The sequence below is a fragment of the Nematostella vectensis genome, chromosome 14 (assembly GCF_932526225.1).
Source record: "Nematostella vectensis chromosome 14, jaNemVect1.1, whole genome shotgun sequence".
NCBI lineage: Eukaryota > Metazoa > Cnidaria > Anthozoa > Actiniaria > Edwardsiidae > Nematostella > Nematostella vectensis.
Window position 1 is genome coordinate 9,270,354 of NC_064047.1, and position 24,639 is coordinate 9,294,992.

Genomic DNA, 24,639 nt, shown 5'->3' on the forward strand with positions numbered 1-24,639 from the left:
AAACCTGTGGTGAGAAGCACAGGCGCTACAGAGCGACCGGGAAACCTGTGGTGAGAGGCACAGGCTCTACTGAGCGACCGGGAAACCTGTGGTGAGAGGCACAGGCACTACAGAGCGACCGGGAAACCTTTGGTGAGAAGCACAGGCTCTACTGAGCGACCGGGAAACCTGTGGTGAGAGGCACAGGCACTACAGAGCGACCGGGAAACCTGTGGTGAGAAGCACAGGCGCTACAGAGGGACCGGGAAACCTGTGGTGAGAGGCACAGGCGCTACAGAGCGACCGGGAAACCTGTGGTGAGAGGCACAGGCGCTAAAAGAGCGACCAGGAAACCTGTGGTGAGAAGCACAGGCGCTAAAAGAGCGACCGGGAAACCTGTGGTGAGAAGCAAAGGCACTACAGAGCGACCGGGAAACCTGTGGTGAGAAGCAAAGGCACTACAGAGCGACCGGGAAACCTGTGGTGAGAAGCAAAGGCACTACAGAGCGACCGGGAAACCTGTGGTGAGAAGCAAAGGCACTACAGAGCGACCGGGAAACCTGTGGTGAGAGGCACAGGCGCTACAGAGCGACGCTCTGCCAACTGCGCCAAATAGTACCCACTAACATGATCCTTGTGCTTTACTGGAACAAAGATCAAATGCTAAAGGCGGTCTCATATAGACCTAGACTACAACTTGCTGTGCATGATGACGTAATCACTGCATTGTTATAGCAACACATCAACTCCCAAAAGACCACAACGTGAAAATGACCCCGATATTTTTCACTCTACATCTCTGTGAGCTGTGCGTGGCGTAACCGTACAATGTTGCATTCACACCAAAACCATGTTTTTCTTTGCCTGATAACTTGCCAAGTTTCTCATTGTGTTGACTTCTTACTAGCTAAATGATCACTTAGTAAAATGTACAGCACATTCTATTCAGTTTTGTTCTTGGTTCTGTCCACTCTTGGGAGATTGAGATTTAAACCAGTTTAATTAAACCACCTTTAAAATGGTTTAAGTGCTGTTGTGAATGCGGTATAAAACAGGCCTGGGATCCTGGTTATTGACTCCCCATTGATGCGCGGGTACCTCAGGTTCCTTTGTCTATTGTTCAGTTCGCTAGATAGCGGTGCTGGGGCCGAAATCTTCAGCCTAGCCGTAAAGCTTTAGCTGCCATACGGTGTTTCAGCGCATGTCGGGAAGTATGGTCTACTTTTTTTCAGTTGACCTGATTTGGACGAGGTTTGATTCTCGGCCAATTTTTTTCCTCGTTTTTTTTCTCACTTTATTTCACTTTAGGGAGTGTTTATTAAAGAGGGGGGGGAGGGTAGCGTAGATATTGATGGGGGGCTCCGAAAATTTTTACCCACCAAAAGGAGGGGGGGGTGGGCGGAAAAAAGAACGTCCTTCAAAGGGTGGCTCTGAATTTTTTTAGAGCTCAGAGTTCATTATAGCCTCTAATCTTTCTATATCTTTGTCTGAGTAGGAGATGTTTTTGTCATCTGCAAATGATATGAATGAAAGGTCTTTAGAACATTTGTGGGTATCGTTTATGTAATAAAAATAATAGGGGCCTAGGACAGTTCCTTGAGGCACTCCGCATTTTATGATTTCCTCTGTTGATTTGACTTCATTATATTTAACAGTTTGCTTTCTGTCCGATAAATAATAAAAATGTCAGGTGCTGAAAGAAGTTGGTTGGCTGCCCGGTGGCCCTGACACCACTTTGAGCCAAAGATTCCCCCATATCCTATAAGCCCTGAGGCGTAAAGTATAAAGGTTCAAGTTCATCTGAGTATTGAACCTGAGACCGCGGTGCTTCTAACGCCGCTTTGACTGCCTCGCTTGCGATCTCTCTTGTCGCCTGCCGTACAGTATTGGTAACGAGAGTGTCAGTACTGAATAGCGTATGCGCATGCGCGTGTTCTGGCGAAAACAAACAAAATCTCCCGGTCGCTGTTTTGACTTACTGTACAGCATTAAAACCATACTGTACGAAAGATGACAGATTTGTTTGATAATGAGGGAGTCATAAAGAAAATTATAGCCTTAGGTTTGGTCTAGTTTTCTTAGCATTCCTCGAGATGTGACAGTTCGCCGGTAAAACGCCGCCATTTCAAAACAAAAAGGCTAGTTTAACCTCGCGGTACTGGAACTAGTCTTGCGTTTTTCAAACGAGAGTTCGGATTTAAGTTGGCTCTCAGTGAACCCCTGGACGGGCTGTTCTATCTAGTCCCTGGGGGCGGATCGCGCCTCCGGCCACGCGTTCGTCGCTTATCTTCGGTGGAATCACGGGCAAACCATATGAAATGTTCGTGTATCACATATTATCTTTAATATGTTTACCGAATATATTTGTAATAAAGCCAATTTCTTGAAGTTGCCATGGATTGATCTGGTTCCCTTTAAGCCTTGATTCATAACAGTTTAGGCGATTTTCCACACTCATCTCGGTTCACCTCCTCCCCACTCGTAATAAAATACGCGACGTTCAGGCGTTGTTTTTTGCCAAGAGGAAGCCGAGGTTTAGGTGAATGTAGGTCAGAGTTTCTTCTCGTGTTATAGCTGTGATAAGTAGAATTTTTGACAAAATAGTTTGATAGATCTATTGGGACCAGATTGTTGAGACATTTGTAGACAAGGACGGAGATGTGAATCTTACGTGATTTAGGATTACACACTCATTCTTAGTAAACGGGTACCAATGGCCCAAAAAAAAGTTGGAAAATAAAACTTGTTACACTAGTTTGATAAGCAATCAACATTTTGGAGAATTATTTGTCATTTAAGCTCCCAAAACGACCCATCAATATCTTTAAAGGCAAAAAAGCTACACAAATTTATATATGCCTCGGTAATCAAGCTGAAAAGGAGACTTTTCCATATCCATTTCTCAAAAACACACAACTACAAGACCGTTTAACCAGTAAAATACGCCTTCTTTTATTATTTTTGTGGCAGTAGATGAATTTTGTTGAATATAAACATCATAGAACACCGTAGACTCGTCTTTATATTGTCACAAATTTTGTTTGATTTAAGAGTTGAATCTATGTTTTCAAAATTATTAAATTGTTCTTCCTTTAAGTTTTTCTCAAAACAAAATTAGAACGTCTTGAAATATACAACTACATTCAATTACTACCATCAATATCAAAATATTAAACGCAATAAAGTTGATTCTGATTTGATAAAGCAATTAAACAATATATGCTGATTGGAAATGGTAACGTAAATGACATGTAAAGTAACGTATATGACCTTCTCAGTAGGATACACGATGCAACTCTAAACTTGTAAAATTTTGGTCAAATTTTCGCCTTTTAGTTATCATTAAAGGTTCTGAACAATAACTTGGTCATATTCATAATTTCTTAAACTTTTGCTACTAGTAACGTAAATGACAGTTTTCACATCCAAACAAAAAGAATCGTTGAAATGCTTTCAAGCGCTTAACTGTAAATATATATATATATGAAAATACTTGGTTCTACTTACAGGTGATTTTAATTTGATATTTGGTACTTCGATTTGAACCATCGTTTTTCTAAAACCTCTATAAAAAACGGTAACGTAAATGACATTAAGGTAGGCGGAAGCGTGCCTCAACGAGCTCCAGTTTCCGTTTTACTACTTCGGGCGGGCGGCTCGATGACACATAAGATCATGTCCCTCTTGATCCAAATAACATATTCGCGGGCAGGCCATGTGAAGCTGAAAGATTGAAGGGTAGTGCCACTACGTGACATAAAAGTCACGAGAGCTTCGCCGTCCTCCTGGTCGATCTGCTGTACTTTGCCAACATACCAGTCCCCTTCGTAAGCGGCAGCGACAAAGTCGTCAACCTTTAGAGCGAGCTCATTGCGTAGACTCAACGCACTGGGTGGAGTGAGCATGGCGGCTTCCCATGCACAATGGCTATCCTTTGGGCTGGAAAGGCAGTCGGGACAGTAACACGAGGTGACACGAGTGAGAACGGTGTGTCTGTCCACTGCGCATATGGCATGCATTGACATTGTGCCAGGGACAGTCTGTGTGCCATTGTACTTGTCCAGCCTTGCTGATGCCATTTTCAAGTCATCTGTTGAGTAGTAAATGTAGGTCACACTACTTTGATATTCGGTGGCCCAAACAAAGAAGCTGTGTGCATCGTCAATAACGACTTTGCCTGACCGCACCGCCTCGTCAGCCATCCGCTTGGCAGCTCCCCCGACACCATCACAGGGACCTTTTCCGTGCCCCGCTTCAAAATAGTTCCATCTTACTGGGACTACGAACTCTTCCTTGTGGTTCGCGACTATGGCGAAGATTGTCTTGTTTCTGTATTGTGATGTGGGACTATCCGTCCAATAGTGTACAATGGCCAGGTCAGGGACAAGATCCTTCAGGTCTTGATTCAGTCTCCCCAAGATGGCATACACGGCAGTTGCATTATGCGAGAGCTCTTCCGAAACAAAGGCAAAGCTCTTGTGCTTTAGGTCGTCTTTGCCTTCTGCCTTGTAATATACCACTACTGGATGTAGGGAGACCATAGTGGGGCCATTCCAGTGAGCACTTTGCACTTCCTCGCAAGACTGGCAGTTGTAATTCTCGGCAAAGTCCATTTGAATTACAACATGCCCAGCTTTGAGGTTGCTTTTCAAACGCCGGTGTTTGGATGCTGGTGTGTAGTATTTTTGCACTCGGATTGACTCATTTTGTTGCCAATTTGAATCTTTCCCTTTTTTTCGTTCTCTGTAGGCGCGTTGAATCTCTGCTCTTGATTTTCCCATTTTGAATGCTTCGAATAAAACAATGACCATAAGATACAGCAATTTTGACAAAATTACAGAAAACTCATTCTGAAAGCTTTTTTAATTCTAAATAGTGGTCATTTGATCCTTTTTTAAGTAGCCCACCAATTGTTAACTAGCGTGCCTCATCCATAATACTTTGTCAATTACGTTACTTTCAATGTCATTTACGTTACCACTGGCAAAAGCATGTGCTGAGCCTCACTATTCTAGATATTAGCTAATGCGTATGCATTAGTGCCTTTATCAGTCATTTAGCTTCACACAATACCATAGGCGTGGTATCTTACCTTAATTCTGCTTTTCGAGAAGTGAAAACCAAATTGAGTTTAAAAGTGAAGATAGAGTTGATACTTCTACCGCGAAGGTCATCGAAGGAAATACTTGTATTACAGCTTGTTGGGCTTTAACTAAAACGTTAGATATCTTGGCAATTTAATCCTATACAAATTATCCTTATCTCGCTAGTGTGTGTGCACGTGCGCCCCATTAGACGATAGTACGTAAATTCTATTGTCATTTACGTTACGGTAACGTAATGTGACACTAGCATTTGTCAAGCTACTGTCTCTTCACGTTTCAACCAAATTAGATTATTATTTTTCTTTAAGATATTACTAAGGTCGCTCTGCAATGTGACACTGCTAACAAGACCTCCTAAGGTCTTAAAGCTTGGCAGTTGTGACCTAGATTGAGTAACGTAAGTGACAGTGCAGTAAAATTATTGCCAATTAGCTGGCATGAAGTGATGATTTCTTGAACACTTTGATTTTTATGAACAGTTCTTAATATTGGTTTGGGTCTTTGAGCCTTAAAGTTGTTATAAATATGTTTCAGGGCTTCTGTACGGATATACAAGAAATTATATTTCGATTTTTTGTGCCTGGTAACGTAAATGACCCAAATCCACGTGACACTTGGATCACGGTCCAGTGTGTTGAGCAAACCAACAACGACAACCGTAACTTTAATTTAGGTGAGTCCTGAAACATGTATCTCCAAATTGTGACACAATTTAGGCAGCAACTACAGGCAGAACATCTCAAGTTTTCGGTTTAAACTTTGTTTTTTATTCTTGTGACATATGGTTTTCGTATAGCGTTACATGTTCAGAGGTCAATATTTTGTAATATGTCGAACTTTTTACACAGAAAACTTAAAACAAAATCTCCCATAGACCCAAACTCTTCGCAAAATCACACATCTCTCAAGAAATTGCGCCTAAATACAAAATGTAGAGCTATATATACGTGTGACACCAATGGTACCCGTTAACTAAGAATGAGTGTACAGTGCCAGATATCAAACGAGTAGTAATTATCTCGGTTTTATTTCATGCACTCTAGACGTTACAAATGTTTTAGGGACCTCAAGAAGTTAAAATAAGAAAGGAACGCTGAACTTGAGAAGTCTTAAGCACAAAAGCACAACAATTAGGAGTGCAGTCACCTCCTTCCCCGCCAAAAACAGATATAAAGAATCTCCAGGCCTGTACCCAGGATTTTCTTGGGGTGGGGGGGGGGGGGGGGGGGGTGCGAAATCGGAAAAAGTGGACCAAACTTTTGCGGGGGGGGGGGGGGGGGGGGGGGGGAGGAAGGGAATAAGTTTTCTAATAAAAATCTGACTATCCCCGATTTTTTTAATGTGTTGCAGTATCTCCATATCTAGCATGTCCATTGGGAACCGAAAGTGGACCTTCGGCCGTTGTGTTTGTGTTTGTGTTTGCACCCTCCCCCCCTAGGTACGGGTTTGATCTAAATCTCTGCAGCCCCATTCCACCCTCTTTAAAGCAAATTCCGGTTTCTTGTCTACCAACAAACATTGGAAGGCACAACGAACAACTGCCAAAGGCACAACGAACAACTGCCGAAGGCGTAACGAACAACTGCCGAAGGCGTATCTGCCGAGCGGCTTCTGACACCAAAAAGACTAGAATTTCATATTTCTTCAAATGCTGGCTAAGTTTTAACATCTGTAATAACAGAGGACCTGTTTAATCTGTTGGTTTGAGAGAAACTGTTGTAGGGGAGATATGTAGGTCCTGATACATACAGACTAGACATAACATGGGAGGCAGTGGGAGTTCCTATTAGATTTGTAGCTTTGAGAGTAAGCTGTCTCTCTCGTATAGCAGCTCGGAGTACTGGGCCTGCAGTTGCTTCTCGCGCTCTGTCTGTCGCTGAACATCTTCTTTAAGGGCCTGGAGAAAAGCAAGATTGAACAGTTACTAGTATACAAAAGTGGAGTTTGTCGTGGGAGAAAGGGGAGGGAGGGTGGGTGGGTGAGTTAGGGGGGGGGGAGGTGCGCAATCATAGATACAGTAATTACCCGCTTACAAGAACCTGGGGTTTTCCAGGTTAGCCTAAACAGGTTCTCATTTAACGGGTACTATTTAAAATTTTAGGCTACTTAGGTTTATAAATAGGTTCATAATTTAAAAGAAAGGTATAATATACTAATGGCTGGGAGAAGTGGGGTATTCAGATTGGCGAAATGTCAATACCGGCCTGGCATTCATCAAGAGACTATGATGTACATCATGGTCTTTTGCCTTTTTACAATACGTGGTCATTGTAAAATACATATTTTACATAGTTCACTGCTTGACAATCATGATTTTCATCATTTTTTTTTTAGTAAGAACCTGTTTCAAATTTTAGGCTAATAAGCGGGAAAGTACTGTATGATAAAAAAGGACTGCATTTGACTATGCACCTACACAGTGAGAATACAGTTTCTACAAGCCACCATTTTGTCATCCTAGCAAAATACCAAGTGCTGAAAGCATTCATTTCCATCGGCTGATTTGCAGAAGTTATGGTATTTTTGTAATGAATTTGATAAATGAAGAGTAAAACTTTTATTTTTGCTTTTGTATGGTTATTACGATATTTCATCATCACATAATTCGACTACCAATGCTAAATGTGTGCAAATACAAAGTCGTGGCTGACTAGGGCTACAAATGGTTTCATAAGTTGTAAAATGTGAGCTTAATTAAGTGTAGCATGCTCAAGCATATATAGGGTTGCTAACGACTGCTAACACTGTAAGGTGGTATATCCAAGATCTGTACCTCGAGTCGTTTAGGTATCGCCTGAAGTTCCTGGTTACGGAGGGCTTGGAATGTTGTCATCTCGACCTGAGATTGTTCTAGTTGTTCGTGAAGGTCTGATAACTGCTTTGTAAGACCAACAGCCCGAGTCTATAAGATAATGAAAGCATTCTGGTTACAAGGGCTGGGAAATATGACTAAGGTTACTTTTCATATTCAAAACAAGTTTCCAGGGGTTTCATTAAGTTTCAATGTAGGTGGTGGAAATTGATGAGTGGGGGGTGGAAGTTATTAGTTCAAATAAAATATTAATCGAGCAGTTGGCGCTCGGAAAATAGTAGTTGGTTGGTATATATACAGTAGAGAGTAATTTGGTCATTCATTTCATTCATTCTTACTCAGCAAGGGAAAGGAAGAACGTACTTTATTTCTTAGCATCTAGTTGTTGAAGTCATTTATATTAAACTTCCTAAGGTAGCCCATTCCTCTATTTGTGCATATTGAACATTTTTTCGAAAAACAACAGTGTTTTGATCGGTATTCTTCCAAAACACTAAAAAAACTTTAATACGGCCAGAGAGCATGCAAGATGTGAACATAAATACAATAAAACAGTAAAATGCATTTTTCTTTTCAGCAAGTTATTCTTTATTTTTCAATTTGTTTTTTGTTTCTCGTACAATGTTTACCGTGAGATCAATAGACACAAATAGAGAGCTTGGGCTACCTGTGGTCACCTATCAATTTTTGCTTATTGATCTTACGGTAAACATTTTACGAAAAACAACAGTGTTTGAATCGGTATTCTTCCAAAACACCAAGATGTGAACATAAACACAATGCTAAGTTACATTTTTCTTTTCAGCAATTTTTTTTTCACTTTTTTTTTCGTACAATGTTAACCATGAGATCAATACGCACAAATATATAGCTTGGGCTACCTGTGGTCATTTATCAATTTTTGCTTATTTCTTGAGCCACTTACTTGATAGCCACCAAGAAGAACTTTGAGTTTCTTCTCGATCTTAGCTGCTTTCTTGGCATCCTCTGTCATCTGGTATCTGTTCAGCTGAAGAAAACACACACACACGAGGTTTTGATATCTTATAGTAAAACCATTGAGATAATAAAATTGCAGGTGGCCGGGAAGTATTGCAGAAACAGCAAAAATAAAACACAGGCTTGAAATTTTATATTGAACAGCCATTTGGGAAGAATACAAAAGCTATACAAAAACAAGGGTCTCTGCGGAGAACTGCAACGCATGGTTGAAGTTTTATGTTGAATTGTTGACGTTATCTCCACCCCTAACGACCATTTTGTAATAATTTCTTAAAAAATAAGGAGAGCATGTGCCCCACCCCATGCTACAACCCTGAGAAAGCAAAAACTACATTCCTCAATTGGGGAGGGGGATTTGAAATGATGAGGAGTGGGTAAACCTTTACATCTTTTTCTCATATATTCCTTTGAATTCTGTGAGTTTCCAGGACAGAAGTCTCAGAGTCTCCCTAGAAAGGTAGGTAGAACAAGCTGGCATACCTCAAGTCTCTTCTCCAGGGATTCCAATCGGTCCTTCTTGCTTGCCATGGCTGCTCTGGTATACCTTTGTTGAGATGGCAAAAACAAAACCTAGAAAGATGATAGAAACAAAAAACTGAGTAACTGAAGAAGTGGAGCATGTATTCAATTTTAAATCCAAGGAATTGATAAGCTCAAGGGCCTATTGTATTATCTCGTTGCTTCAAAACACCGTTGCTACAAAAGGGAAAAGCGCTACATTTGATTAAAAAGACTAAAATCGCCGCGCGTCCTCCAACTTGTTCTGTGGTTAGCACCTTTGACTCATGAGCAAGCGCTCCAGGTTCAATCCCTGGTCGAGTCTTTTTTTTTATTTTCTTCGAAACTCCAATTCAAACTTATTTTTTTCCCCAAGAGATTAACATAAACTTTCAACATTTTGTAGAAGAAAATGCAATTTTCATGTTTTTAGAGAATAAAAATAAACAAAATGGCGACCATTTCCGCACTAGAAAAACAAGTTAATTTGGAGCATTTTAGAACAATTGTGAATTTTATTTCCACTCAAACCATTGATATTACCATTCCTAACAACTTAGCACATGGGATTTTTGATTTTTGAAGAAATGAAAAAGTAATTACCAAATATGTGGTTTTTGAAGAACATAAAAATTCGCCATTTCTAGAAATATCAAAATTTCGCAAATCGGATACGTGAATTTTTTGAGAATAGTGATGTTAAAATATTTCTGCGAAAAATAAGATGTTAGGTTTGAACAGTAGCTTCTCTGACACGTTTTTCTGTTCTAAGTCATGTGACCATGGGAGGGATCAGATGACGTCATCACTTGTGTCAATTATGTCTAAAACACTTATGTTGAAGTTTCAAGAGATTTGACAAAAAAACAGAAGCTTTTATAAAACAAATTTCCCTAGCAACGGACCCAAAAGATAGATCCATAGGCCCTTAAAACCCTCTGTACCCTATGTATGTATAATTGAGAAGCAAATAAAAATAGAAGCAGTGATTGTTTTAATTTTAATTTAATATTTGTTTTGTTGTGTTTTTTAAGAACTTTTGCTTGAAACTTTGTGATGCTAGAGCACACAAACACTGATTCAAATTTTATTTGTTGGTGCCTCCAATTATGCAGGCCAATTAGAGTGGTCTGGGTGCATGCATCCCCATGGAGGAAATACTGTTTTATCTTATCCCCTTCCAGGAACTTCTACTCTCTCATTTTCTGTGAGCCAATTAGAGACGGGTTTTGGGCATGCATCAAAGGTGATGGGTTTGAGGCATACTTCAAAGGGGAAAAGTCTGTATGCCATTTTTCGCACATAACACTTTCCTTGAGCATACCAAGAGGGGCATTAAAACCTCCTAAACCCCTCCCCCTAGATCGGCTACTGACAATCACCTGGACATAACACTACCAGAATTTTGAATAAGCCTCAATACGCAGATCACCTGCTGCCAAACCCCTACCCCCCCACCCCCCAGAGATCCTCTATTAGATCCACTAATGACAACTTGGCTTGCTTTTATTACCTGGGCATAACACTCCTAACAGACTTTAGAGTAAGCCTCTAGTGTCAGATCACCTTCTCCCAAACCCCTACCCCCCCCCTCCCCCACACACAGATCCACTAATGACAACTTGGCTTGCTTTTATTACCTGGGCATAACACTCCTCACAGACTTTAGAGTAAGCCTCTAGTGTCAGATCACCTTCTCCCAAACCCCTACCCCCCCCCTCCCCCACACACAGATCCACTAATGACAACTTGGCTTGCTTTTATTACCTGGGAATAACACTCCTCACAGACTTTAGAGTAAGCCTCTAGTGTCAGATCACCTTCTCCCAAACCCCTACCCCCCCCTCCCCCACACACAGATCCACTAATGACAACTTGGCTTGCTTTTATTACCTGGGCATAACACTCCTCACAGACTTTACAGTAAGCCTCTAGTGTCAGATCACCTTCTACCAAACCCCTACCCCCCCTCCCCCACAAACAGATCCACTAATGACAACTTGGCTTGCTTTTATTACCTGGGCATAACACTCCTCACAGACTTTAGAGTAAGCCTCCAGTGTCAGATCACCTTCTCCCAAACCCCCCCCCTCCCCCACACACAGATCCACTATTGACAATGTGGCGTGCTTTTATTACCTGGGCATAACACTCCTCCCAGACTTTAGAGTAAGCCTCTAGTGGTAGGTCACTGTGAGCCATTTTGGACTTGACAAAATCCATCTCCTGACGCAAGAGGTTCTTGGCACTTGACAACTCCTCATCTGAAACAAACAGTAGAATCTAAATACCGTACTTCAAGAGCAGTACTGTACTGTAGGTACACATAATTTGAATCAAGCATCATTTGAAGCATCCACTTCCATCGGCTGATTTGGGAAAGCTACTCTAAATACTATTCCCAATCTAAATGGGTACACAACTTATAAAACTTTTTTAGAGTTTTTAGACAATATTAATTTTTCTTTCATTCAATTTTGAGTGAACAAAGTAACAAAAGCATGGCAGTGGGCTCTTCAAATGAAAAAGATACTGCTTTGTCAGAATCTTAAAGGTACTAAAAAGTGAAAATGACTAGTATTTGGTGGTATTATTTTGTTTTTGTAATCTTTATCTCATACCCACGTGTCCTGCTTGTATTATATATGTTTTATACAAAAATTTTTTTTCTAAATTATAGCATTCCCAATCTACAGTAAATGGGTACACAACTTATAAAACTTTTTTTAGATTTTTTAGACATATTTATTTTTCTTTCATTCAATTTTGAGTGAACAAAGTAACAAAGGCATGGCAGAGGGCTCTTCAAATGAAAAAGATACTGCTTTATCTTTATCTCATACCCACGTGTCCTGCTTGTATTATATATGTTTTATACAAAAAAATTTCTAAATAGCATTCCCAATCTAAATGGGTACACAACTTATAAAACTTTTTTTAGAGTTTTTAGACAATATTAATTTTTCTTTCATTCAATTTTGAGTGAACAAAGTAACAAAAGCATGGCAGAGGGCTCTTCGAATGAAAAAGATACTGCTTTGTCAGAATCTTAAAGGTACTAAAAAGTGAATATGACTAGTATTTGGTGGAATTATTTTGTTTTTGTCATCTTCGAATCTCATACACACATGTCCTGCTTGTATAATATATGTTTTATACTAATAAAAAAAAACAACCTGTGAAGTTCTCCATGGGATCTCTCTCTAATGCGGCACGGTTGCCTGTAATGACTGCCTGTGCAGCGTTTCGAGTCTTCTTGTTGGTCAGGGACTCAATCTGCTGGCTTGTTGGGTGATTTATAATGTCATTCCGAAGCATCACTATCATCTCTTTCTTGATCAGCTCTTCTGCCTAAAAAAGCAAGAGGGGTTATATACAGGGCACGAGTTTAAGACAAATTCTAACAGAACATTAAACAATTTACACTAAAAGGTGCTAAAAATCTTGTTTCAGGTGTTTTTAAGTTTGCAGCAATAATTTTATGTCTTTTAAACCGTCAACATGTCAGTAATCAATTGTGGTGTTTCCATTGAGAAATATCTTTATTGGAAGGTAGTTTAATTTAACTAAAAAAATAATTCAAATTGGAAATTACAGAGAGGTGACATGCTTTCTCTTTTAAGTGGTTTTGATTATAAACTGACAAATTAATAACTCTTCTTGTAGAAAAAAAAAACTACAAACTACAATACCAGGGTATAAAGCATTCTTCATCTTTGATAAGGTATGCTGACAAGCTCAACTCACCACCGCTTTTCAAATCGTCACCCGTCCCACTTCCCTAACAAACTTAACCTACCATCTGGAGTGCTGACAGGGGGGGCTCAACATTGGTTGGTCGCAGGACTGATGTGTTCACATTAGATGGGCGTGGAAGCTCACGCTGGACAGCCTGAGACCTGCGTCGCCTTTCTAACTCCTCTGTAATGAAAACAATACCAGAAGATACAAGTGCATACAGGTGTTTCTGTTGTGATCCCACAACATTTTTATCATTAGAAGACAAATATCATGGTGTATAAAAAAAAAATTTTTTTCTCAAAATTTCAAATACAGCAGAACTTACAGTACATGATACATTTTCAAGTCCTTTCTTATAATTAATTTAAGATTACAGTGTATCTTGTACATACATCAGATACAAGTTTAATGTTCAATAATGGCAAGATTCTAGTCTTTATACAGGAGCTCTACTTTCAATGTTGAATAAAGACAATAGGGATGGCGGACTTGGGCATATTATCAAGAGGGTTAAATGAAGTGATTTGCCTCTAACCTTGCTTAGCTCTGAGAGCAAGAGCTCTCTCGTCTATATCAGCAGCATCTTCCACAAAATCCATGGTTTTGTGCTCCTCAGAGGCCTCTGCAGGGGTCTGGAACAAAATGGTGTGGGAACTTGGGAATTTGTTACCAAGGAAAAGTAAAAACATGTGGGATATTATTAAAACAGTCAAATTTAAACACAAGGTTCCGCTATAAAAGGGAAAGCTCCTCCCATCCCCGGGCTCAAATTTACAATTATAATCAGAACACTGCGAGGCTAGCAGTCACAAATTATAAGCCTCCTGTAAAATTGCTTATCTCTGAGCGTCAGTAGGCTGGAATAAACTATTTTTGCACAGGTAACAAGACAGTTGTGTTAAGATATTGTTAAATTAGTTATTTGCTGTCCTATCACGTTTTGGGTGCAAAATTTTAAATGTTGCGCTATCCATAATTAAGCGCACCTGCATAAATCATTCTCGCGCTGTGGTGAACGCTAGTATTTTAGAGCGCACACAGCTTGGTATAGCATTATTTTACGTTAGATAGAAACATTTTTAGATGGACATCTCTAGGAATGATGTTTATTTTGGTTAGAATATGAAATTTGAATTTAGCGCTCAAAGCAATTGTCCTGACATGTTGACTCATTGACGGCTGATTGATAACTGATTGTTCTTGAGCCCGGGGGTGGGAGGAGCTTTCTCTTTTATAGCAGAACCTCATGTTTAAACAGCTCTCAAGTTCAAGTGTCTAAATTCTCCAAAGAGTGGTGATCAATGTTACTGTAGGTAACACAGTTGTTGAATTACTTTTGTCAAACAAGCTCACAAAACCGAGGTTCTGTCACAATATGAAGAGGGTGTTAAAGAGACTGTGTGCTATTTGTAAAAGTAGGTTTCACAGCCTAGCTATCTCTCTCTGGACCCGGTACCATTATCATTATATCATCATTGTTATTTTAGATGTTAGATATTTTATGTGCAGGTCTTTACATTACCTCTGGTAGCACAATCTCAAAGTCATTGGAGGGGGCTGGAAGGCTGGCTAGCCCTGCAAGAAGCTGTTCCTTGGCCTCACTCTGTAAGGGAAGTGCATACAAGCTGTAAGAGATCAGGAATACATAAAAATATGTAGGATTACAATCTACTCTTTATTTGAACTTACAACTTGTTTTTCACACAAGAAAAGTCGTCATACACTGTTTCTCTTTTTGTATACAACTCAAGCAAACTCTGCTCAATCCAGAACCGCAAATCAAACCTGAAGACCAGTGGTAAGAAGAATAAACAAAACACCTCAAGCCAGGGTGTTTTAGGCAGCCACCCTCAAACTCATGTCTTCTGATGCATTGCAACCTACCTGTTGCTGCTTGGCGGCACACTCTGATTCATACTCCTCCATTACAGCATCTTCAGGGTTGATGTTAAGCTTATCACGGACAGACCTCTGGCTAGGCGTACCGGTGGCTCCGCGGGGTGTCATGCCTTGACGAGGAGTAGAGCCCTCGCCCTCGCCTGGGGTCCTATAAGGGGTGCTAAGCAGCATATTGGGCGTCTGAATAGCTTGCTGTCTTGGAGTTACACCCTGGAAATCACTTTCATGCATAGGGGTGTTTAGACCCCCTTTGAGGGGCGTGTCCACATTGGACAGGGCCAGGATGTTCTGTGCTTCTTGCAGTACAGTATCCTGTTCGGCGGGTGTTCGTGGTGTTCTCAGTGCCTTGTTGATGGCAGGTGTAACTGAGTATTCACTAAGTAAGGCGTCAGATGCCTGTCCACCATTCTCCACAGAAGCTCGTGCAACTTCACTGGCATAGCCCATCTTGACAATCTGAAAAGAGAGGAAGTAAGAAATGTTTAGTTGAGATAATCCAAACCTAAAATTGCTTATTTAAGTGTTTAATGTATGAATGCACAGCCGTAATCATACACCCTACCTCTTCCAGTTCCCCATCAGAGATCTGAGGCTTTGGCAAAACAAGTTTGCTTCTTTTCTTTACATGGTCAGGGTTGTTCATCCTGTAAGATGATAAAGCACACATGACTGTTAAGCTTTTAAAACAGACAGGCCAGCAAAACAAACCTATAAGGAAACAACCAAAGCTGATTGCCAAAACCAATCATAGACTGCCGTCCACCCGACCAAGGACTGACTAGTAAACTATACTGTAACTAACATATTCACAAATGCATTTAAAAAGGAACAGTAATATGGGGAGCCTGGATGGTGCAGTCGGAAGAGCATAACTCTGTGTCTGTGCCCTTTCCCACTGGATCCGAGACGGGGTTGCCATTTCCGACTGAGTTGAGTTTTTTAGTCCTCTTTTTAGTTCTGTTTTTCTCCTCCAATTACAATCTTTTCAATCTAAGTTGTTTTCTCTGGTCAGACATGAGCCATATGGCAGTTGCCTCAGACGCATTCTATGTCTTTGACTCTAGCATCTGCCCTCACAATCCAGCATACCAGCTGCAATGACGGTGTCTAGCTTGTTTGATTCATTCTATTCGAATTCATCTATATCTTCTAGATCTACTGTACTGCTAAAGTTGTACTCACTTGTTGATTTGCATAACTGCTCCTGGTAGGTCGCTTTCTTTCTTCTTCTTCATGCGCTCCTTATCTTTTTTGCGTTCTTGCTGCAAACCACAACAAAACCTCTGAGCCACTGAAACTCTGCTTTACAATTTTAGCCAACTTATTCATGTCAAACAAAAATAACAAATTATTAAAAATCATACTGTAAAAGCATATTTTTGAAAACTGTTTCTTAATATTGATCATATTGTGTGAGACTGTGTGAGAATTTTTACGTAAATTTTCACTTCCTAACTTAAGTCTTATAGTTTTGAAAAGCTAAAACTTACCTGTTCAATCTCATCTCTCATCTTTCCTTCCAGGTGATCCTGACGAAGCCTCTTGAAGTCTGGCTGGTAGTCAGGGAGATTTTCGTCTGAGGTGTTATAAAAACCAGAGGCAGGCTTCTTCTCGAAAGGAATCTCGGCATTGTAATCCACCCCTCGTTTCTTTTTTCTGTGTTTTCTTATGCTACAGTAGAAAGAAAAACGGATAATCAAGCAAGTTAGAAATGTTTGGCTTTGTCAATTATTAGGGATAATTACAGCTTTTTATGAGTCCTATTATTCACCAATAATCGTTGGCTAAAAGGCACTTCTAATACAATGATCAAGTGGTGTTATGTTCATCCTCGTGTGATTGTTAAAGACAAACTTACTCAATACCAGCGGCCCTCAACTCCCTCCTCTTCTGCAGCGCAGCCAGTCGTCTAACAAATAAGGAGAACAGTTGAATGAACAAGGGACTAATGAAAGGGGGGCGGGGGCCAAGGTGTCTTAACCAAGTCCATTCGTGTGCCGGGATGGAGAATTATTGGGGAAACCACTGAATCAATTCAACTCCTGTTGACACCATCACAGTAAAGGTGATTGATTTAGATAAATCTAATGCCCTATTACTGGTGCTAAGGGGCCAATTTTTAACTGGACCATTCTGCAATGTTAGTGGGTTCTGCTCAGAAACCCACTCCAAGTTGTTTTCTACACATGCCCTGAACAACAACACCTACTGCACTTAACATCATGTCTACTTCACATACTACCTTATTCACTACACCCCATCCTCTTCATTTAACATGCTGTCTACTACTTCAGCCTCAATCCATTCAACTTCAGCATCAATCCAGTCAACTTCACCCTCCACCTTAACCATTACACCCTATCCACTTCACTTAACATCCAATTGACTACACCCTATCCACTACACCTATCCAATTCACTTAACATCCAATTGACTACACCCTATCCACTACATCCTATCCACAACACCTATCCAATTCACTTAACATCCAATTGACTACACCCTATCCACTACACCCTTTCCACTACATCCTACCCACTACACCCTATCTCCTTCACTTAACATCCAATTGAATACACCCTATCCACTTTACTTAACATCCAATTGACTACACCCTATCCACTACACCCTATCTAATTCACTTAACACCCAAATGACTTCACCCTATCCACTACACCTTATCCACTACATCCTATCCACTACAATTGACTACACTGCATCCATTACAGCCTATCCACTACACCCTATCCAATTCACTTAACACCCAATTGTTGACTACACCCTATCCACTTAACATCCAACTGACTACACCCTATCCACTACACCCTATCCAATTCACTTAACATTTAATTGACTACACCCTATCCACTACACCCCATCCAATTCATTTAACATCCAATTGACTACACCCTATCCACTTAACATCCAATTGACTACACCCTATCCACTACACCCTATCAAATTCCCTTAACATCCAATTGACTACACCCTATCAACTTAACATTTAATTGACTACACCCTATCCACTACATCCTCCACCCTGACCAGTACACCACATCAACTTCATTTAACACCATCTACTTCACCCTCTGCATTATCTATTTTACCCTCCACCCTGTACACTTCACCCTACACCCTATCAACTTAACACTACACCCCTATCCACTACATCCAAACCCTGTCCACTTCAAAATACAACCTCACCACCTAACCACAGAACCTGAATGGGACATCCATACATACCTTGCCTCCTCTAGTTGTTTTTCCCTGGCTTTACGCTTCGCTTTCTTTCCCTGGGTGTTAGCAAGACGTGCACGGGCCTCAGACAACATCTCAAGTTCTGGAAGACAACAGCAAAAAAAAAAAAAAAAAAAAAAAAAAAAAAATCAAGCACAGCTCAAAGGAACTGCAGATGGCAGATGCACAAGCTTTTATAGGCCCACAGTACCATCCTCGTCCATGTCAATAGGATCTGGTCGTGCCGGCTTTGTCTCAGGGTTGGGGTCGATCTCCCCTGGGCGGAGCTTGCGTGGATCGTCACCCTCCTCCTTGTCACCCTCTTTCGCTTGAGCTTGATCTCTGAAAAACAGAAATAAATGCTCATTCCATTTGACATAGCAGTGACCAATTTGATTGGTAACTGTAAACAGTCAACTTTAGCCATTGTGGTGGGTGTCTTATTAGAACTCTTTAATTTTGAAATGTAAAGCTAAATTGCAGAGTTATATAATATTTGCAAGTTTAAGCATTTTATTAACTCATGGTTTTTGTGCTTTGAGGAATCAAGACATGAAATCAATGGTTTTGGATAAGCCGAAAACATTCAAATACAAGATTTGACGGAGGTGCTTTTGTGGGGGTTACATAGTTGCACTGCTATTTTGTGAAGTTGAATAATTTGATCCATGCAAGTGCCTTAAATAAAATCAGTCAACATTTCTATCAACGCATTCATTATGCTAAGAAAGACGTTAGGTAAACCCTATAATTTTAGCGTTGGGTTTCGGGTCCAGAGGGGGAAAATACAGGAAAAATCATAAAAAAATAAATAAAAATCCAAATAAAATAAAATTTAAATTTTTGAAACAAGCTAACCAGGGCCTTCAATTTGTCAACTTTTCAGAAAATCGGATTTTTTTTATCTTGCACTCCGAGAGTCGAATCCTGCAGAAAGCCCCTCTTAAATAAGATCTGTCACTGACACTTACAAAAGGTACTCATATCTCTCCAGACACTGGGCAGCAGTACGTCCGATAAGTGGGGCGATAGTCCGCCACTGGGTCGGCATCAATTTGGCCAGGTGAAGAAGCTTTTCGTCTTCCTCGCGGCTCCACTCAGTCTGTTGTGGTCAAGGAAAAATGGTGATGAGCTAATAAAGCAAACATGTTGCATAGTAGGCAAAAGGCCATTGACACTTAAAATTGGTCAAGAAAGCCTAATTTTCTTTTTTCTCTAAACAAAACATATCTCTGAAAAAAACACAGCTTAGCCCCAGGGAAAATAGTGCAGCCAAACTTGCATTGAAAAAATATTTCTAAGGGCTTGAATAACTAATAAGTTATACAGAATTTCATTGTCAATGTTACCTTTTTTATACTTGGATCAAGCCATTCATACCTGTAAACAAAAAGTACACAAAAAGCTATAAAACCTAACAAATCTATAAGCATTCGCACCATTATATTATTTGGCCTTCATTTCTACAGCTGATTCCAGATAAATGAAACCCTAATTAACTCAAAAACCTTCAGGTTTTTACCTTTGTATTTTCTACTATCTCCTTCAAGTTCTCTCCTATATATCTTTATTCAAACATTCAAACCTCCTTAGCAAAGGCATAGTGAAAATAACTTGTTCTGCTATATACATACCTCCACCTACATATAACCCCAAGTGTCAAAAGTCATAAATTCAATGCAGTCACTACTTTCTGCTTTTGAATCTTATATGAATTCTGTAAACATGCCATTTTCCAAGAGAAACAAAAACCACAAATAAAACATTTGTGATATCTTAATAACTCAAATTCCTGGTTCATTGACAACTAATTTTGTTTTTCCTTGGATGTTAGAGTTATCCAAAGTTGACCTGTTTCCCATTCCTGATGTAGGTTAATTGATAATTTATATTACCGTATTTACCAGCGTATAATGTGCACCCCAATTTTCAAGGCCTTTTTTAAAAGAAAATTCAAAAATCCGCGTATAATACACACCCAATAGAAATAGAAAGAAAATAAGAAACAACCAAAAAAAAGAAACAGAAGTACCAAGACGAGATAAATGTTCCGATTCACAATTCATTTTATATATACGTAAGTACGCTAAATGCTTTTCTACATCTGAACTTGAAGGTGATAATTACTTTGAACCTCTTAGGCATAAGCAGCGCATCTTAGCACATTTGTAAAGCTGTTATTCTTATCGCTGAACATTTGTATTTTCACACGGAACATCGAAATGCAATCTTGTGTTAGTTCATGGCAATTACCGCCATCTTGGGCGAGGTACAAAGAGCCTAGGTAGAGTAAATTCCAACATGGCGGACAACAAGAAAATCGCGAAGGATGCCAAAATACTTGTTTCTTACAAAACACACAATGGGGAAATTAAAGATATTCTACGTTTAGAATACCTTTTACTGCATTATTTTAAAGTGATTTTGTGACTGTTTCTCACCTACAATGGGATCGCTGCATTTTCTTATTGATTTCCGCTATTTATCATACTGAGAACAATGGGTTCCGCATATAATTAGCACCCTGTTTTTTTAGGTCATTTTGGGAGTAAAAAAGTGTGCATTATACGCCGGTAAATATGGTATATTCTAATATTCATTTTTCACATACAGTGGAACCCCATTATTAAGCTCGCTGTTCATTTCACAAAGCTTTCCTACAAAACCTACAAAACTGTCTTTACTAATGGGGCATTTTTTTTTAAAGTGGGTTAGACCTTTTTGAGAGGGCATGTCAGGTGCGTACCCAGGATTGGCTGAGGTGGAGAGCACAGTCATAGGTATCACATGGAAAAAACATAGTATCTGATGATCTTTCAATAAGTAGTGAAACACTTTTTGGCAGCCAAGAGGGGGTGTTCCATACCCTGTGCACACCACTTTGTACGTGCCTGCATGCATCTATTGAATTGGGACTTTTAAACTGTCCCCAATATTGAGATGTTCTTACAGTAGAGTAAATCTCTAATCAGTAGGTACATCCCATCATGTAAGGAGCCCTCAAATCATTGCATGTAAATAGACTTTACTTCTGTGATTACATAGGTTTATTTTCTGACTTTGTCAGATTCTAAAGCCCTATTTTTACTAGGGGAGCAAGCAGAGGTGGAGAATAAATATGAGACGTGATGCTTAATTCGCATGTGAAATCAGTGCACAGGAGAAGCAAGCTGAGAAGGAACAGAGCTTGTTACTCATATTCCTTCTTTGCTTGGGTCTCTTCAGGCTCATTTTCGCACGTAATTCAGCCCTTATATTTTCTATTCCACCTATTTTTGCTTCCCTAGTGAAAAGCCGGTTTAAATTGCACAGCAAACATAACAAGAATCTTTACCATCTAGCCTTGCACTGTTTGGCCGATTTTCTATGCAGAAGAGATGCAATTCTAGACCACTGGTTCTTCCCATATTTCATCACAGCTGCTTTAAGGATTTCATCCTACAAATAGAAGAACAAAATCAGAACCTTGCAGTAGACACATCCGTTTCCATCTGACAGTAAACATGGCCGTTCTTTCTTTCTGATCAACAACGAAGACACACGTGCAAAACTCATACCTCTGTATTTCTCCACACACCACCTTTAATGATGATTCGTGGCATCTTCGGTTAACGTATTACCAGTTCTCTCCTTCCAATATTACTTTGATCTTGTTCAATTCTTAATTCGCGAGAAAATTGGAATGTTTTGCAGTCGATAGACAAGTTGGACCGACTTTTTAGCAAAACGATTCCTCTGTACCATCATGCTTTGCAAGTAGTCAATTATCATTCGGCTACTCGCCGCAATGCCGTCGTAGAAGATCGGCTGATAGGCTTTTTTTTTGCGAAGTCTTATTTTTAACAATGATGTACTGAAGTACCCACTTTTCATACTATCTAGAACTTTTGATTTACCCATTTACATATTTTATCTAAAAAAGTCAGAATATGCGTGTTTTCTAAACCAGTCGATAGTCGATAGATTTACGGAAGACTCAGCCCAGGTTTCGCTCGTCATCCAAGATGGCGTCCCGTCTAAAGGGACGTGCAAACTTTTTGTCTCCATTTGTGAGCGAAAAATACGTAAACAGAATCGCAAAACGACTCCGCGAATTGTCAATTCCTTTATTAGAATCAGGTGAGTTATTAGAAGGTGCGATTTTATTGGCTGATTTTTGTTTTTACATTTCTTACGGTTTAAGCCTGGGAAACTCAACCAACAAAATCTTAAAAAACTTCTTACTTTAGTCATAAGCTTAAGTATACTTATATAAGCTTATAACTATCTGAATATCAGTCGAAGCTTTATTATCATAGTTTGCATTGACAGCAGCTCTAATTTGGAGTTATTCACAAATGTTACCGAATAGCACGAAATTACGTTTTGTTCTCCGTGTGGACTTGAAAATCAAAATTACTTAACTTTATGTACTTATAAGTATAACACACGCATAGCTGTAAACCTCGCTTTAGAAAAATTTTGTGAGAAAATACAGTGAATGTACAGGAAGTACCAAGATAGCTAATCTACATCTACATCTACATCTACATCTACATCTACATTTATTTAGTCGGTAAAAAATCTTGCGATATCACACCAACTAATGCGGGAGAATACTGTAACTGTATGGATATTTTCGAGAAAATTAGGCTTGAGAAAAGATTTAAAATCTTGGACTCTTGACTAATGCGGGAGAGTTGACAGCTACTGTATGGAACACGTGAACTTGAGGATGGGATCATTGTAGATACATTGCCAGTAACTGAAGTGCAAATGACATTTGCTAATTTGGTTTACATTGTTGGCATAAAAATTAATGATATTTTGACATTATAGTTTTAGTTGAAATCTTGGTTGGTAAAGTTGTTGTACTTTTTGTAGGTGATTTTACAAAAGAGACATCAGCTGATACACCACAACTCACAGCATCCCACATAGACTCCAAAGAGCTTTTCAAGAAAGATCCTGCAATAATTGACATCCCATCTATATACAAGACCCTTCCAAATGCTCACACAACGCTAGAAAAGTCCAAACCAATCCCACGATACCTGTGGAAGGAGACGGACAACGGGTTCCCACCATCACCAGAAGAGGCAGGAGTTGATATTAAAACCTTCTTGGAGCAGAGGGATTGTCATGATCGCTTACAGCAGCTTAAGGTACCAGAGTTCTGTGTTGGCAGCACAGTGGCCGTCACCAGGGCAGACAACTACGTCCCCAAAGGTCATGTCAGGTGAGAAAAAGAAACAATGAGTGATAATGGGAATGACTATTATTTATTGATCCTGTTACAGTACTATAATATTGAATAACGGCTGCAGTCATCAATAGTGACTGCCATACAGTACTTCCATCCAAGCCATGCCTCCATGTTGTTCAGAAAAATAATTATTTGAAGATGGTTGATCACACCACCATTTTGCACTCCCATACATAATAGAGTTACAAAAATAATGTACATTTCCAACGGCTAATTCAAGCAATGAATTTCCACCAGTTATACTGGTGCAGAAGGCACATCAGAGCTAGGCTCCACATCAAGTACCCCCTTGAGTGTATTGTTAGTAAGCATTGCAAGCACTGTCACTGGGGGTGGTCACTGGGTTTATTGCGTCCCCAGTGGTTCTTTTATGTTCCTTCGATTCAGGTTAGTGTAGTTCAGCTTGAAGAGACGGGACCTGTCTCTTCAAGTGTCCTTATCCAAAAAAAAACAAAAAAAACAAGAAAATCACTTCAACTCACTTGTGATACAAATTCAAATCAAGACAGGAACAAAAAAAATTCCAAGTTTGAGCCAGGATTCAAACCTGGGCCACAGTGGTGAGAGGCCGACATGCTAACAAACTTGGCCACCTGTGCTTCCTTTTATACAACTGATCTGCTTCAAATCAAATAATTTCAAGTTTCCTTGAGAACAGACCATTGTTGTTTTCCAATGAAATAATAACAAGGGGTGGTTGATCGCGATCTTTAACATCTTTTATCTTTAGATTTGTCGGCATCTGCATTGCAATGAATCACTGGCAGAACACGCTTGGGGCTACATTCACCCTACGCAACGTCATTGATGGTGAGCCGATGGAGGTGAACTTCCAACTCTACTCTCCTGTCATTCAGAAGATTGAAGTTCTCAAACACGAGCGACGGGACAAGCAGGCCTTATGGTATCTCAGAGATTACCCTCCAGCCCTAAGTTATGTCAGCGAGACCATGAAGGCACTCCCGTACAAGAAGGATCCACATTTGTATGTGCAATCAAAGGAGGAGGGACAAAGGGTTGAGAAATGGTTTGAACAAATCAAAAAGAGCAAAAGAAGAAGATAATTGAACCGAAACTGTACACTAGTATTTACTTAAAATAAAAAAATACATAAATCTGAC

At 39.8% G+C, this 24,639-nt stretch overlaps 3 protein-coding genes across 3 annotated transcripts; 1 reads left to right on the forward strand and 2 right to left on the reverse strand.

Annotated features, from left to right (window-relative positions):
• Positions 1-2,910: 2,910 nt before the first annotated feature.
• On the reverse strand, positions 2,911-5,955 carry LOC125559795. The gene is made up of 2 exons (XM_048721505.1): positions 5,072-5,955; positions 2,911-4,768 (listed from the first exon to the last, which is right to left on the reverse strand). The coding sequence occupies exon 2, from the start codon at positions 4,758-4,760 to the stop codon at positions 3,594-3,596; it is 1,167 nt and encodes a 388-aa protein (XP_048577462.1). The 5' UTR covers positions 4,761-4,768; positions 5,072-5,955; the 3' UTR covers positions 2,911-3,593.
• Positions 5,956-6,092: 137 nt separating this feature from the next.
• On the reverse strand, positions 6,093-22,040 carry LOC5509907 (cell division cycle 5-related protein). Its single transcript, XM_001630333.3, has 20 exons — positions 21,831-22,040; positions 21,608-21,711; positions 19,623-19,653; positions 19,245-19,375; positions 18,485-18,615; positions 18,280-18,376; positions 16,895-16,945; positions 16,527-16,707; positions 16,219-16,298; positions 15,599-15,680; positions 15,022-15,492; positions 14,660-14,740; positions 13,673-13,769; positions 13,196-13,317; positions 12,573-12,747; positions 11,536-11,660; positions 9,379-9,468; positions 8,822-8,905; positions 7,858-7,986; positions 6,093-6,981 (listed from the first exon to the last, which is right to left on the reverse strand). The coding sequence occupies exons 1-20, from the start codon at positions 21,873-21,875 to the stop codon at positions 6,871-6,873; spliced, it is 2,418 nt and encodes an 805-aa protein (XP_001630383.2). The 5' UTR covers positions 21,876-22,040; the 3' UTR covers positions 6,093-6,870.
• A 199-nt stretch (positions 22,041-22,239) lies between these two features.
• On the forward strand, positions 22,240-24,638 carry LOC5509906 (39S ribosomal protein L19, mitochondrial). The gene is made up of 3 exons (XM_001630353.3): positions 22,240-22,392; positions 23,137-23,491; positions 24,249-24,638. The coding sequence occupies exons 1-3, from the start codon at positions 22,278-22,280 to the stop codon at positions 24,580-24,582; spliced, it is 804 nt and encodes a 267-aa protein (XP_001630403.2). The 5' UTR covers positions 22,240-22,277; the 3' UTR covers positions 24,583-24,638.
• The last annotated feature ends 1 nt before the right edge of the window (position 24,639 follows it).